The 17,226-nt window shown below is 45.3% G+C and overlaps 1 protein-coding gene across 1 annotated transcript in view; it reads right to left on the reverse strand.

The window, feature by feature from the left end:
* Positions 1–898: 898 nt before the first annotated feature.
* The window catches only part of mtif2 (mitochondrial translational initiation factor 2), a 38,921-nt gene continuing 22,593 nt past the window's right edge, over positions 899–17,226 (reverse strand). The window contains exons 8-14 of the mRNA XM_079676677.1: positions 16,105–16,229; positions 10,259–10,463; positions 8,483–8,735; positions 5,591–5,731; positions 4,211–4,375; positions 2,914–3,054; positions 899–1,359 (exon numbers count right to left, since the gene is read on the reverse strand). Coding sequence (XP_079532803.1) covers positions 1,190–1,359; positions 2,914–3,054; positions 4,211–4,375; positions 5,591–5,731; positions 8,483–8,735; positions 10,259–10,463; positions 16,105–16,229 — 1,200 coding nt within the window. The 3' untranslated portion in view covers positions 899–1,189. The remainder of the gene's footprint in view (positions 1,360–2,913; positions 3,055–4,210; positions 4,376–5,590; positions 5,732–8,482; positions 8,736–10,258; positions 10,464–16,104; positions 16,230–17,226) is intronic.

Consider the following 17,226-nt stretch of genomic DNA (forward strand, 5'->3'; position numbering starts at 1 on the left):
TTTAAAAGATCGTTTTGCAAGTAAAAAAAAATACAAATGTCGTAAAACTGTGAAGCAACACTTTTTTTTTGTGTGAAACGCTGAATGAACTACATCTCTGGCCTCGCAGACTCTCACAACAACACACGTCACCAAGAGGGCCGACCGCGGTGAATTTAATTTAAGGTTGGATATTCGACGGACATTCGCGGACCCGCTGGCAGCGTTTCCCCTGCTGGCGGTATGACGACGGGGAGATCTTCTCCGCGAAACGAGGCTTTCACTTGGGGACCATCAACAAATGACTTTTCAATTACACAAGAAAACATTTATTTTTAATAAATGGACAGCTTCCCGATCGAATGAACGTGAAGTAAATCCGCGCTAGAGCATGCATTTGTTGAACACACCTCTTTTTATTGCATTGTAATACTTTAAATACGTTTTATTAATATTTGTATGGAAACATTTGCATATTTCTTCAATAACTTCCAGGTCATGTGACCTAATCACTCAAAATCAATGAAATAAGAAATAAGCTCATTTTTCCATCAAATTATTAATATAAAAATATTTAAAGTATTAAAATACAATAAAAAGAGGTGTGTCCTATGCATCCAGTGTAGTTATTTGATCCAGCACTGATTTTGAGCCATTAGGTCACATGATCTAGAAGCAAGCTACCTTTTTGGCGAGGCGGGGGAACTCGGTCTCCACAGACAGCCAAAAGTGTGCAAGTGTCCCTTTACTCGTCTTTTTCTCGTTTTTTTTTCCCCCTTGAAGCTCTCTGGCGCCCCCCAGGGGAGGAGCGCCTCACACATTGAAAAAAAACAAACACCAGGGACACCTGTCGATGTAGAAAAGACATCTGAATATGAAAGAGCCACATGTTGATGGTTGAATTCAATGATCAGACATTTTTTCATTCAAGAATTTATTGAAAAACCAACGAATTTGAAATAATAAGAAAACGTAAATGTTGAAGCTATACACTGTTAGCATGTACAGAGCAATCCGATCACAACTGTCTGACTCTCCTAAATATCAGGTATGACCTAAAAACATCCGTAACCCCGTCAGGTTTTCAGAGGAACACGAGTAGCGGCTTGAAAGAAATCTTGATATTTAGTTCTTCGGACGAGAGGAAAGTTAAATTATCTCATTTACATCAGTCTGTGTGTCCGCAGCAGTGCATGCTGGGACATTGAGTTTAGAAGCCGGGGTCCCAGGAGGTGACCTGCGGAGCGTCGAGCTCCTCGAAGCAAACCACCACGTCTCCGGCTCTGATCTCCACGTCAACGTCCACCGACAAACCGCACTCCATCCCCAACTTCACCGTCTGGACCTCGTCTTTGTGATGTTTCAGAGCCAGCAGGGGGCCTGTCGTGAAAACAACGATTAACACCACTTTCTCTCAGTAAACAGAGACGTTTGCTAGGCTATTATTGGGCTATACAGGAACTACAGCACGGTTACATGACTTCACCACCGCTAAGCTAAAGGAGGCTAATGTTGGGCTATACAGGAACTACAGCACGGTTACATGACTTCACCACCGCTAAGCTAAAGGAGGCTAATGTTGGGCTATACAGGAACTACAGCACGGTCACATGACTTCACCTCACCACCGCTAAGCTAAAGGAGGCTATTGTTGGGCTATACAGGAACTACAGCACGGTCACATGACTTCACGTCACCACCGCTAAACTAAAGGAGGCTAATGTTGTGCTATAAAGGAACTACAGCACGGTCACATGACTTCACGTCACCACCGCTAAACTAAAGGAGGCTAACGTTGTGCTATAAAGGAACTACAGCACGGTCACATGACTTCACGTCAGCATCGCTAAGCTAAAGGAGGCTATTGTTGGGCTATACAGGAACTACAGCACGGTCACATGACTTCACGTCACCACCGCTAAGCTAAAGGAGGCTAATGTTGTGCTATAAAGGAACTACAGCACGGTCACATGACTTCACGTCAGCATCGCTAAGCTAAAGGAGGCTAATGTTGTGCTATAAAGGAACTACAGCACGGTCACATGACTTCACCACCGCTAAGCTAAAGGAGGCTAATGTTGGGCTATACAGGAACTACAGCACGGTCACATGACTTCACGTCACCACCGCTAAGCTAAAGGAGGCTAATGTTGTGCTATAAAGGAACTACAGCACGGTCACATGACTTCACGTCAGCATCGCTAAGCTAAAGGAGGCTAATGTTGTGCTATAAAGGAACTACAGCACGGTCACATGACTTCACGTCACCACCGCTAAGCTAAAGGAGGCTAATGTTGTGCTATAAAGGAACTACAGCACGGTCACATGACTTCACGTCAGCATCGCTAAGCTAAAGGAGGCTAATGTTGTGCTATAAAGGAACTACAGCACGCTCACATGACTTCACGTCACCACCGCTAAGCTAAAGGAGGCTAATGTTGGGCTATAAAGGAACTACAGCACGGTCACATGACTTCACGTCACCACCGCTAAGCTAAAGGAGGCTAATGTTGGGCTATAAAGGAACTACAGCACGGTCACATGACTTCACGTCACCACCGCTAAGCTAAAGGAGGCTAATGTTGGGCTATAAAGGAACTACAGCACGCTCACATGACTTCACTTCACCACCGCTAAGCTAAAGGAGGCTAATGTTGGGCTATAAAGGAACTACAGCACGGTCACATGACTTCACGTCACCACCGCTAAGCTAAAGGAGGCTAATGTTGGGCTATAAAGGAACTACAGCACGGTCACATGACTTCACGTCAGCACCGCTAAGCTAAAGGAGGCTAATGTTGGGCTATAAAGGAACTACAGCACGGTCACATGACTTCACGTCACCACCGCTAAGCTAAAGGTGGCTAATGTTGGGCTATAAAGGAACTACAGCACGGTCACATGACTTCCGGACTTTGTATTATATGAACTCACCCTCCCAGATGGCGTCTCGTCCTCTGATCAGTCTGAACGTCATCTTCCGGTCCAGCAGACCCTTCTGAACCCTGCAGCCGGCCACAGGAAGCTTCTTCTTCCCCACGGAGACGTCGAACATGGCGAGAACCGTCGCCTCACCTGGATCAGAGAGCAGATTCTGGATCAGGGATCACTTCAACGCTATCAGCAGGAATACCCTGCTTCTACAGGCACGTCCAGGCTTTATGAATGGATCTGTTACGATAGGATAATTGTTCTGTCCTGATGAGGACATTGTTGTTCATTTGTTGGATTTGTCTCCCCCTGCTGGCGGTAGTCGTAATGTGTAACATATGTACCATGTGACCTAGTGCAGGGGTTTTCAAAGTGTGGGAAGGTGAGCCTCCCCCCAGAGAACATAAGAACAGCCGCGCCCCCCCCTCCCAATTATTATTGCTGTTATTATTATTATTGTTGTTGTTGCTATAATGCAGGGGTAATCAATTGCATTTCAAAGAGGTCCAGTCAGAGAACATGTCATGAAATGCTCTGTTTTCGCTGTCTACCTTCCGCCATTTGAAATTACTCCGACTGTTTCTCTCCTCTTGTCTCGTCTCTGTGTTTGAATCTATCGTGCTGACTGCACCGATTTGATTGGCTGAGTAGCGTCACCTCCTTAAAACATTAAACAATAACTTTTTAAAACCTTTTTATTTTTATATTTTAAACATATTGTATAAAACTCCCCCACTACTTGGACTATTCCTTGCACCCCTCTAGAATAAGCCCGAATGGTCTCAACCATATTGCATCAGTAACGTCCACTTGTTATAACAACATCGCAAGGACGCTGGTAGCGATCGGGAAATTGAGTGTTGTTCAGTTTGTGTGTTGTGGAACATGCGTGTGCGTGCATGAAAAGATACCACACACCCAATTACAATAGCATGTTCAATTCACTACCCTGGAAGTTCATACAGCTGTTGAAGTTGGAACAGCCTGTGGACAGCCGTTCTTCCTTGCATGTCAGTCGCCGACACCTTCTTACAGAGGACAGGCACATCTAGCTGCAGCACGACCCGTATATTTCCGCACGCCGTGTTCTCAGGCCACATTTTCAACATGGTGGGTAAATCCTTATATGCTCCCGGCAACACACTGAACGTCAACTTTGCCTCCTCATTACACTCACCCCTACTTTAGTGGGAACAATGAGTCTGCGTCTTTGATGCACACAGGAATAAACGCAGATCATCCTCTGACTGCAGCCTTTAGTCATGCTCATAAAGTCATGTGACAGCAGATGTTTCCTCACCCACGATTTTCTCAGTCTTCAGTGGCGGCAGTTTGCTGCTCAGCTCGTCCTTCAGCTCGTCGATCAGTTTGTAGATGATGTTGTGAAGTCTCAGCGGGACGCAGAGCTTCTCCGCCAGCTGGACGATGGACTTACCGGCCGCCACGTTAAAGCCGTAAACTGAACCTGAGGGAGAACATGGAGCCAGACAAAATTGACTTCTATACGCGGTAATACAGAGAGAAGCAGCAACATTTCCTCATTGACTTCTAGTAAACCTGCTGGTGGTTCTGTTTCTGGTTCTGGTTCTAGTTCTGGTTCTAGTTCTGTTTCTAGTTCTGGTTCTAGTTCTAGTTATGGTTCTAGTTCTGGTTCTAGTTCTAGTTATGGTTCTAGTTCTAGTTATGGTTCTAGTTATGGTTCTAGTTCTAGTTATGGTTCTAGTTTTGGTTCTAGTTCTGGTTCTAGTTCTAGTTATGGTTCTAGTTCTAGTTATGGTTCTAGTTATGGTTCTAGTTATGGTTCTAGTTCTGGTTCTAGTTCTAGTTATGGTTCTAGTTCTAGTTATGGTTCTAGTTATGGTTCTAGTTCTGGTTCTAGTTCTAGTTATGGTTCTAGTTCTAGTTATGGTTCTAGTTATGGTTCTAGTTTTGGTTCTAGTTCTAGTTCTGGTTCTGGTTCTAGTTCTATTTCTGGTTCTAGTTATGGTTCTAGTTCTGGTTCTGGTTCTGGTTCTAGTTCTGGTTCTGGTTGTAGTTATTGTTCTAGTTCTGGTTCTAGTTCTGGTTCTAGTTCTAGTTATGGTTCTGGTTCTAGTTCTGGTTGTGGTTCTAGTTCTGGTTGTGGTTCTAGTTCTAGTTATGGTTCTAGTTATGGTTTTAGTTCTAGTTCTGGTTCTAGTTCTGGTTCTAGTTCTGGTTCTGGTTCTAGTTCTGGTTCTAGCACTGGTTCTAGTTCTGGTTATGGTTCTAGCACTGGTTCTAGTTCTGGTTCTAGTTATACTTCTAGTTCTGGTTGTGGTTCTAGTTCTGGTTATGGTTCTAGTTCTGATTCTAGCACTGGTTCTAATTCTAGCACTGGTTCTACTTCTGGTTCTAGTTCTGGTTCTGGTTCTAGTTCTGGTTATGGTTCTAGTTCTGGTTCTAGTTCTGGTTCTGGTTCTAGCACTGGTTTTAGTTCTGGTTCTAGTTCTGGTTCTGGTTCTAGTTCTGGTTCTAGCACTGGTTCTAGTTCTGGTTGTGGTTCTATTTCTGGTTCTGGTTCTATTTCTGGTTCTAGCACTGGTTCTAGTTCTGGTTCTAGGTCTAGCACTGGTTCTAGTTCTGCTTCTAATTCTGGTTCTGGTTCTAGTTCTGGTTCTGGTTCTGGTTCTGCTTCTAGTTCTGTTTCTGGTTCTGGTACCTGAGAAGGTGTTGGCCATGTTGACGTCGTTCTCTGAGATGTCTCCGATGCCGTAGTGCAGGATGTCCAGAGGACACTGAAGCTGAGCGTCGTATGATGACAGGATGTTCAGGAGGGCTTCCACTGAGCCGTCAACATCTCCTGGGGTCAGAGGTCACAGGTCAGAGGTCGAAGGGTCAGAGGTCCGAGTGTGTGTGAGCTTATTCTACACATCAGGAACCGCACACTCATACATACTGTCTGAGGTGTGGCCTGCTGGCGTGAGGATTGTTTTTTGGTGTATGTATTGTGAACGCAATGATGCGCAAATGTGGGTCTGCCTCAGACTGTCCGTTCTGAGGCAGTGGCTCCAAAATGGTGGAATGAGCTCCCCATTGAAATCAGGACAGCAGAAAGCTTACACATCTTCTTCAGACTGAAAACTCATCTCTTTGGACTCCACTTCCAGAGATAGAATTACTAACAAAGCACTTATATACTAATAAAGGGCTGGCTGATCTAAAGCCACTTGAGTAGCACTTGAAATGTTTGGCTCTATGAAACCTGATGTACTTATATGATTCTGTTTTCTTCAAGGTTGTATCTTGTTGGTCGAACGCACTTATTGTGAGTCTCTTTGGATAAAAGCCTCAGCTAAATGTAATGTAATGTCCGTCTACATGATGTGGCCTGCCCACATGCCCACTGTCACACCGATCATACATTACAGCCCTGCTGGGTCTCTGTGTGTCAGTGTGTGTATGTGTGGCGCGAGTGAGTGAGCGGAAAGGGAGAGAGCGCGCACGGGTTACTTGTATTGTTGTTGTTAGCATCTGGTGCTATCTAGCTACGATAACGGATATAAGGAGCTGTTTAAACAACAAAGTGGAAGATCAGCTCAGACTGAGAGGCTGATAACTACAGCTCAGACTGAGAGACTCTGATAACTACAGCTCAGACTGAGAGGCTCTGATAACTACAGCTCAGACTGAGAGACTCTGATAACTACAGCTCAGACTGAGAGGCTCTGATAACTACAGCTTAGACTGAGAGACTCTGATAACTACAGCTCAGACTGAGAGGCTCTGATAACTACAGCTCAGACTGAGAGACTCTGATAACTACAGCTCAGACTGAGAGACTCTGATAACTACAGCTCAGACTGAGAGGCTCTGATAACTACAGCTCAGACTGAGAGGCTCTGATAACTACAGCTCAGACTGAGAGACTCTGATAACTACAGCTCAGACTGAGAGACTCTGATAACTACAGCTCAGACTGAGAGGCTCTGATAACTACAGCTCAGACTGAGAGGCTCTGATAACTACAGCTCAGACTGAGAGGCTCTGATAACTACAGCTCAGACTGAGAGACTCTGATAACTACAGCTCAGACTGAGAGACTCTGATAACTACAGCTCAGACTGAGAGGCTCTGATAACTACAGCTCAGACTGAGAGACTCTGATAACTACAGCTCAGACTGAGAGGCTCTGATAGCTACAGCTCAGACTGAGAGGCTCTGATAACTACAGCTCAGACTGAGAGACTCTGATAACTACAGCTCAGACTGAGAGGCTCTGATAGCTACAGCTCAGACTGAGAGACTCTGATAACTACAGCTCAGACTGAGAGACTCTGATAACTACAGCTCAGACTGAGAGACTCTGATAACTACAGCTCAGACTGAGAGGCTCTGATAACTACAGCTCAGACTGAGAGGCTCTGATAACTACAGCTCAGACTGAGAGGCTGATAACTACAGCTCAGACTGAGAGACTCTGATAACTACAGCTCAGACTGAGAGGCTCTGATAACTACAGCTCAGACTGAGAGACTCTGATAACTACAGCTCAGACTGAGAGACTCTGATAACTACAGCTCAGACTGAGAGACTCTGATAACTACAACTCAGACTGAGAGGCTGATAACTACAGCTCAGACTGAGAGACTGATAACTACAGCTCAGACTGAGAGACTCTGATAACTACAGCTCAGACTGAGAGACTGATAACTACAGCTCAGACTGAGAGAGATAACTACAACTCAGACTGAGAGGCTGATAACTACAGCTCAGACTGAGAGAGATAACTACAGCTCAGACTGAGAGAGATAACTACAACTCAGACTGAGAGACTCTGATAACTACAGCTCAGACTGAGAGAGATAACTACAACTCAGACTGAGAGACTCTGATAACTACAGCTCAGACTGAGAGACTCTGATAACTACAGCTCAGACTGAGAGACTCTGATAACTACAGCTCAGACTGAGAGACTCTGATAACTACAGCTCAGACTGAGAGACTCTGATAACTACAGCTCAGACTGAGAGGCTCTGATAACTACAGCTCAGACTGAGAGACTCTGATAACTACAGCTCAGACTGAGAGACTCTGATAACTACAGCTCAGACTGAGAGAGATAACTACAGCTCAGACTGAGAGACTCTGATAACTACAGCTCAGACTGAGAGGCTCTGATAACTACAGCTCAGACTGAGAGAGATAACTACAGCTCAGACTGAGAGGCTGATAACTACAGCTCAGACTGAGAGACTCTGATAACTACAGCTCAGACTGAGAGACTCTGATAACTACAGCTCAGACTGAGAGGCTCTGATAACTACAGCTCAGACTGAGAGGCTCTGATAACTACAGCTCAGACTGAGAGGCTCTGATAACTACAGCTCAGACTGAGAGACTCTGATAACTACAGCTCAGACTGAGAGACTCTGATAACTACAGCTCAGACTGAGAGACTCTGATAACTACAGCTCAGACTGAGAGAGATAACTACAGCTCAGACTGCTCTTCTTCTCACTGGGCCTCACTGTGTGTGTGTGTGTGTGTGTGTGTGTGTGTGTGTGTGTGTGTGTGTGTGTGTGTGTGTGTGTGTGTGTGTGTGTGTGTGTACCCTTGACGATGATCTGTAGCCCTCCCCCCTCTCCACTGCTCTTCTCACTGGGTCTTATGGAGAACTGTTCCTTGTTGGTTCTGTAGATGATCCTCTTCCTCTGCCTCCAGCTGAGGTGCTGCAGCCCCTCCCTCTGCTGTTGGTACTGATCCAGATGGTGCTGCTGCTTCACCTGGATCAGCTGCTGCTCTTCCAACAGCTGCTGCGCCTCCCCCAGCTGCACACGCCACTCCACCACCTCCTTCGCCCTCTGCTGCTCACAGAGGGGTACAGGGGGTTATCAGTATCTGAGGTAATCAAGAGAGGAACATTTCCTCATAGACTTCTATACAGTCTGAGGTAATACGTTTCATACATTGGCTCAGTTAGACCCTTTCTCCCCACAGGGGTCTCCGCTATCAGGGGGTCTCAGCTATCAGGGGGTCTCAGGTATCAGGGGGTCTCAGCTATCAGGGGGTCTCAGCTATCAGGGGGTCTCAGGTATCAGGGGGTCTCCGCTATCAGGGGGTCTCAGCTATCAGGGGGTCTCAGGTATCAGGGGGTCTTAGGTATCAGGATCTCAGGTATCAGGGGGTCTCAGCTATCAGGGGGTCTCAGGTATCAGGGGGTCTTAGGTATCAGGGTCTCAGCTATCAGGGGGTCTCAGCTATCAGGGGGTCTCAGCTATCAGGGGGTCTCAGGTATCAGGGGGTCTTAGGTATCAGGGTCTCAGGTATCAGGGGTCTCAGCTATCAGGGGGTCTCAGGTATCAGGGGGTCTTAGGTATCAGGGTCTCAGCTATCAGGGGGTCTCAGCTATCAGGGGGTCTCAGCTATCAGGGGGTCTCAGGTATCAGGGGGTCTCAGCTATCAGGGGTCTCAGGTATCAGGGGGTCTTAGGTATCAGGGTCTCAGGTATCAGGGGGTCTGAGGTATCAGGGGGTCTCAGCTATCAGGGGGTCTCAGGTATCAGGAGGTCTCAGCTATCAGGGGGTCTCAGCTATCAGGGGGTCTCAGCTATCAGGGGGTCTCAGGTATCAGGGGGTCTCAGCTATCAGGGGGTCTCAGGTATCAGGGGGTCTCAGCTATCAGGGGGTCTCAGCTATCAGGGGGTCTCAGCTATCAGGGGGTCTCAGGTATCAGGGGGTCTCAGGTATCAGGGGGTCTTAGGTATCAGGGTCTCAGGTATCAGGGGGTCTCAGGTATCAGGGGGTCTCAGCTATCAGGGGGTCTCAGGTATCAGGGGGTCTCAGGTATCAGGGGGTCTGAGGGATCAGGGGGTCTCATGTATCAGGGGGTCTCAGGTATCAGGGGGTCTCAGGTATCAGGGTCTCAGGTATCAGGGTCTCAGGTATCAGGGGGTCTCAGGTATCAGGGGGTCTCAGGTATCAGGGTGTCTCAGGTATCAGGGGGTCAAACGTATCAGGGTGTCTCAGGTATCAGGGTCTCAGGTATCAGGGGGTCTCAGGTATTAGGGGGTCTAAGGTATCAGGGGGTCTCAGGTATCAGGGTCTCAGGTATCAGGGGGTCTCAGGTATTAGGGGGTCTCAGGTATCAGGGGGTCTAAGGTATCAGGGGGTCTCAGGCATCAGGGTCTAAGGTATCAGGGGGTCTCAGATATCAGGGTCTCAGGTATCAGGGGGTCTCAGGTATCAGGGGGTCTCAGGTATCAGGGTGTCAGGTATCAGGGGGTCTCAGGTATCAGGGTCTCAGGTATCAGGGGGTCTCAGTTATCAGGGGGTCTCAAGTATCAGGGGGTCTCAGGTATCAGGGGGTATCAGATTGGGGGTCTTCTCACCTCAGACTCGACCTCCATCATGGTGTCTCCGGCAGCCGGCAGCTCCTTCCAGCCGGCGATCTCCACAGCGACGCTAGGCCCCGCCTCCTTCAGCGCCCGGCCGTTCTCGTCCAATAGGAAGCGGACCTTGGCCCAGCTGGTCCCCGCCACCAGAACACTGCCTCGCCTCAACGTGCCTGTCTGGACCAGAGCCGTGGTCACCGGGCTGAGCAGAACCAGAACCTCAGCGTTAGTGTTCTCTCCTGAGCTCTTTGTGTTTCATTATCCTGCTCTGATACTTAAAGAGCAGCTTGCAGGTTAGAGACACCAGTGAATAAATGTGTAGGGAAATGATGAATACAGATTGTCCCAAAAATATACAGAAATATAAACTACAGTGACATCTGGCGTCGTTTTAGTAAGAAATGTTCACTTCCGCATAAAAAAGCCTCGGCAAGTGACCTCCCGCGTGTGACGTAACACGGGGGAGAGCGGCCGGTGTAACGTATGAATAAACATGGATCACAATGCTAGTTTCCACACAGAAGAGGTTCAACATATATATTCGAATGCATATGATTATAATTATGAGCCTGCTAGGCGTCCAAGAGACCAGGAGCAGCCAAGGATTAGAAGAAATAACGGCCATGGGAGAGAAATGGAGCTGTGGTGTGAGGAGAACCAGTGGAGAACTGGGCAGCTATCTTGGTGAGGGACCGGCGTTAGCATGTTAGCTAACGTCACATCACAACATTGTGAAGTGAGCTATCATATATCAGGCTATAACTAAAGTAGCATTGATAATATAGTAACGTTACTGGCAGGACTGTTGATACTGATCCATAACAGAAACTAATGCGCAAGTATCAGCCGTATCTCGCGTTACCTAATGCAACTCCACACTACGGTGCTGTGTACCGGAGGACAGAGAGAGAGATACGGCTGATACTTGACGATCTGGCGGAGAAAGGTTGTGGAGCCTCCGTTGATATGTCGTTGTAAATGGCTTGATGGAAAGCAGGTGTGTAGTCGGGGAGGGTGCACAGCTGATTGCAGCAGGTGAGTGGAGGTGGAGCCGGGAGCCAGGAGTGACAGCCACCACGCACACACAAACAACACAGACAGGGGGAAACAAACACAAAGGAGACGGCTGGAGCAGTACAGCCACCACAGCGTTACCTAATGCAACTCCACACTATGTATTACGGTGCCGTGTACCGGAGGGGGGGGGGAGAGAGAGCAGCGAGGGGGGGGGGGGAGTATGTGCTGCAGGGAGGTGGATGCACAACGCACCCAGGAACGAACGCTAGCTCCGGTCCTTTTTACTGTGGACTCGATGTCCTGACAGGCTGGTATTTGTGCAACCTGCACAAACACAATACTGCACCATGACTACAAATCAATACAATGTAAAACTACAGAAAAATACCAGCTCACTAAAACACAACCGCTCAAACCAACTACAAACCACTACCGCAGATTGGGCAGAGAACGAGTCAGAGAAAGTTAACTCCCCCATGTGACGTGATGACGCGTTTGACGTTAAAAAAGAGCCGTTTTTAGAAGCAGAGCTCAAACGGCTCCTTTCCCTCTGAATTCCTTATGTCTTGTAAAACATATCAAATCCTGCATTAACATTTTTAATTTTAATTTTCAGGCAAGGTTAAGCATAAATGTAGTAAAAAAAAAAACCTGCAAGATGCTCTTTAAGGAATCACTTAAAGTTATTGACACCATTGCCATAGTCGCTCTGATTCTTAAGGTGTTGAGCCTCTCTTCAGGAGAATCTCTGGGACCTGAAGACCTTGTGAAGACTTACAGAAAGCGTTTGACCTCTGTCATTGCCAACAAAGGGTATATAACTAAGTATTGAGATGAACTTTTGTTTTTGACCAAATACTTATTTTCCATCATTTGCAAATAAAGTCTTTAAAAATCAGACAATGTGATTTTCTGGATTTTCTTTCTCATTCTGTCTCTCGTAGTTGAGGTATACCTAGGATGAACATGACAGACCTCTCTCATCTTTTAAAGTGGAAGAACTTGGTGGCTGACTAAATACTTTGTTGCCCCTCTGTATGTGTTCTAAATCCTCTGGAGCAGAGAGGAGCTGTGGATTGTTGATTAGTGCATCAGTGTTTCTGATGGTCAAAAACACTAAACTCACAACTTCAAATGAAAGCGTTTAGTTTATTTAATAAAAGAGCACATGTTCGATGGGAAAAGTGATATAGATTAGTTGCGATTTGGTGCTATATATATATATATATAAAAAAAGATATATATATATAAAAAAATATATATAAAAAATATATATATATTATCATTTTTTTACATTTTTTTAAACACCTTGAATTTCAGGGGGGGCGCGGGGCTCCCTTAGCGGGGATCCATTTGCGGGGTGCAGCGCCCCTCCAACACAATGGTAGGGGAAACACTGTTACCCATTGGTGAAAGAGTGCTGCGTAGCCAGAATGCTCCGGAGCCGGAAGATGCACTCTGGTGGCTATCGTTAGCAGCTAATATTAATTCTCCGATTTTCACATAAAAAAGGAAAGATGGATTATCCGTAATCATTTCAAAGTGACAGACACATTGGATTAACCCAGTGGTTCTCAAAGCTTTTCTGTCAGGCCCCCCCTTTGGAGCCCCCCAACACAAATAGTCAGGCTCAGTGGCGGCGCCAGAGATTTCTTTTGGGGTAGCTTGACGTTTCATAGAGGGCGCTCAAACATTTAGGGTTTCCCATTACTGTACCGGGTGCTACAGAGGAATGTTCTACCCTAACACTCCACACGCACATACACAACGTACCCGCCACTGCTACTATGAAGGCTCGATCATCAGCTCACGGCATACAGGTGTAAGCAGGGGTAAAGGGCTATTTCTATAGGTGGTGTGTGGACCTCACATAGGGGGGTCCGGGGGCAAGCTCCCCCGGGAAGATTTGTTTTTAGATATTGAAGTTAAAGCATCAATCTGGTGCACTTTGAGAGCAGCATGCATAGATCTATGGATACCTCTCTCAGCACCCAGATGAAACACAACTGGAAACAGATGTTCTTTTTCTTTATGGATATTTTACAAATCACCCTTTAAACTGTATTCTTGTTTTACTGCCAGATAGTATTTCATACCTGTTTTTAACTGATTCTCTTATTTTTTTATAACTATAATGATCATATAAGCGTGAACCTCTGAAATAATGGTTTACATTAATGTTGACCAAACCGTTTGAGACCCACTGAGAGAGTCCTTTAGCTCACTGAGCCTCGTCGAGCTTTGATGAAACACAGAGACCCAGACGTAGTAGCACTGTATCATATTATTTTCAAATCAATAATTTTTCAAATTATGATTTATTTTTTTCCTTTTTTTTTTAAATAACCATTTTTCCTCCCGGTCTCTCGATTAACCTTCAGCAGCGCTTTCTCGTTTTAATGCCATTGGACACGACTTTTGATCAGAATAACAGCAAAAGGTGAGACGATCTCCTGTGAATGCTCCGTAAAGCTACGTGTCGTGATGTCCGTGTTTGCTTCCCCTGTGCGAGTTCTGATCGCTCAGTGATGAAACTATACCTATCTGTGGAGTCTCAGCGTTAATGGGATATCTTGTACGTGCAGTTACGATAAGTATTAAGGGTATTCAGGGCTCATTGAGACCCTTCTTGTGAGACTTGTGTTTTGTTTCGGTAAAAATGGTTTGTATCGTCACTTAGCTGAGTTTCTAACCATTAAGTGAGTATGACACATTAATAGGTTTTTAAATATTAAGAAGCCCTGAGACACAGTTTCCTGAAAAAACACCCCGCAGCCCTCTGTAAAGGGGGCTCTCGGGCTTATTAACTGGTTAAGGAGAATCTTAAGGTGTTTAGTCTCTCTTAAGGAGAATCTTAAGGTGTTTAGTCCCTCTTAAGGAGCATCTTAAGGTGTTTAGTCTCTCTTAAGGAGCATCTTAAGGTGTTTAGTCTCTCTTAAGGAGAATCTTAAGGTGTTTAGTCCCTCTTAAGGAGCATCTTAAGGTGTTTAGTCCCTCTTAAGGAGCATCTTAAGGTGTTTATTCCCTCTTAAGGAGCATCTTAAGGTGTTTAGTCTCTCTTAAGGAGCATCTTAAGGTGTTTAGTCCCTCTTAAGGAGAATCTTAAGGTGTTTAGTCTCTCTTAAGGAGAATCTTAAGGTGTTTAGTCTCTCTTAAGGAGCATCTTAAGGTGTTTAGTCCCTCTTAAGGAGCATCTTAAGGTGTTTAGTCCCTCTTAAGGAGCATCTTAAGGTGTTTAGTCCCTCTTAAGGAGCATCTTAAGGTGTTTAGTCTCTCTTAAGGAGCATCTTAAGGTGTTTAGTCACTCTTAAGGAGCATCTTAAGGTGTTTATTCCCTCTTAAGGAGAATCTTAAGGTGTTTAGTCCCTCTTAAGGAGAATCTTAAGGTGTTTATTCCCTCTTAAGGAGAATCTTAAGGTGTTTATTCCCTCTTAAGGAGCATCTTAAGGTGTTTAGTCTCTCTTAAGGAGAATCTTAAGGTGTTTAGTTTCTATTAAGGAGAATCTTAAGGTGTTTAGTCCCTCTTAAGGAGCATCTTAAGGTGTTTAGTCTCTCTTAAGGAGAATCTTAAGGTGTTTAGTCTCTCTTAAGGAGCATCTTAAGGTGTTTAGTCTCTCTTAAGGAGCATCTTAAGGTGTTGAATCTCTCTTAAGGAGCATCTTAAGGTGTTTAGTCTCTCTTAAGGAGAATCTTAAGGTGTTTAGTTTCTATTAAGGAGAATCTTAAGGTGTTTAGTCCCTCTTAAGGAGCATCTTAAGGTGTTTAGTCCCTCTTAAGGAGCATCTTAAGGTGTTTAGTCCCTCTTAAGGAGCATCTTAAGGTGTTTAGTCCCTCTTAAGGAGCATCTTAAGGTGTTTAGTCCCTCTTAAGGAGAATCTTAAGGTGTTTAGTCCCTCTTAAGGAGCATCTTAAGGTGTTTAGTCCCTCTTAAGGAGCATCTTAAGGTGTTTAGTCTCTCTTAAGGAGCATCTTAAGGTGTTTAGTCCCTCTTAAGGAGCATCTTAAGGTGTTTAGTCTCTCTTAAGGAGCATCTTAAGGTGTTTAGTCACTCTTAAGGAGCATCTTAAGGTGTTTATTCCCTCTTAAGGAGAATCTTAAGGTGTTTAGTCCCTCTTAAGGAGAATCTTAAGGTGTTTATTCCCTCTTAAGGAGAATCTTAAGGTGTTTATTCCCTCTTAAGGAGCATCTTAAGGTGTTTAGTCTCTCTTAAGGAGCATCTTAAGGTGTTTAGTCTCTCTTAAGGAGCATCTTAAGGTGTTTAGTCTCTCTTAAGGAGAATCTTAAGGTGTTTAGTCTCTCTTAAGGAGCATCTTAAGGTGTTTAGTCCCTCTTAAGGAGCATCTTAAGGTGTTTAGTCTCTCTTAAGGAGCATCTTAAGGTGTTGAATCTCTCTTAAGGAGCATCTTAAGGTGTTTAGTCTCTCTTAAGGAGCATCTTAAGGTGTTGAATCTCTCTTAAGGAGAATCTTAAGGTGTTTATTCCCTCTTAAGGAGAATCTTAAGGTGTTTAGTCCCTCTTAAGGAGCATCTTAAGGTGTTTAGTCCCTCTTAAGGAGCATCTTAAGGTGTTTAGTCCCTCTTAAGGAGCATCTTAAGGTGTTTAGTCCCTCTTAAGGAGAATCTTAAGGTGTTTAGTCCCTCTTAAGGAGCATCTTAAGGTGTTTAGTCCCTCTTAAGGAGCATCTTAAGGTGTTTAGTCTCTCTTAAGGAGCATCTTAAGGTGTTTAGTCCCTCTTAAGGAGAATCTTAAGGTGTTTAGTCCCTCTTAAGGAGAATCTTAAGGTGTTTAGTCTCTCTTAAGGAGCATCTTAAGGTGCTTAGTCTCACCCTCGGCCTCTCTCGGAGCGGCTCTCGATGATCAGTCCCTCCACGGCTCCTCCAGGGTCCGCCTTCAGCTCCAGAACCTCAGCTAGAGTCACAGTGGCCTCGGCCAGCTCCATCAGGTTATCACCCTGACAACAACAACAACAACAACAACAACAAGATAAGAAGCTCTTTATTGATCCAATTTGGGAAATGGTTGCAGCAGCATAAAAAGACAAGGCATTGAACATTAGACATCACTGTGACACTCTGTGACATCACTGTGACACTCTGTGACATCACTGTGACATCACTGTGACATCACTGTGACATCACTGTGACATCACTGTGACACTCTGTGACATCATTGTGACACCACTGTAACATCACTGTGACACTCTGTAACATCACTGTGACATCACTTTGACATCACTGTGACATCACTGTAACATCACTGTGACACTCTGTGACATCACTGTGACATCACTGTAACATCACTTTGACATCACTGTGACATCACTGTAACATCACTGTGACACCACTGTGACATCACTGTGACATCACTGTGACATCACTGTGACATCACTGTGACATCACTGTAACATCATTGTGACACTCTGTGACATCACTGTGACACCACTGTGACATCACTGTGACATCACTGTAACATCACTGTAACACCACTGTAACATCACTTTGACATCACTGTGAAATCACTGTGACATCACTGTAACACCACTGTGACATCACTGTAACATCACTGTAACATCACTGTGACATCACTTTGACATCACTGTAACACCACTGTGACATCACTGTAACATCACTGTAACATCACTGTAACACCACTGTGACATCACTGTAACACCACTGTGACATCACTGTAACATCACTGTAACACCACTGTAACATCACTGTAACATCACTGTAACACCACTGTGACATCACTTTGACATCACTGTAACACCACTGTAACATCACTGTGACATCACTTTGACATCACTGTGACATCACTGTGACATCACTGTAACATCACTGTAACACCACTGTGACATCACTTTGACATCACTGTAACATCACTGTAACACCACTGTGACATCACTTTGACATCACTGTGACACTCTGTAACATCACTGTGACATCACT

Source organism: Notothenia rossii, assembly GCF_949606895.1.
Source record: "Notothenia rossii genome assembly, chromosome: 1".
In the NCBI taxonomy this organism is placed as follows: Eukaryota; Metazoa; Chordata; class Actinopteri; order Perciformes; family Nototheniidae; genus Notothenia; species Notothenia rossii.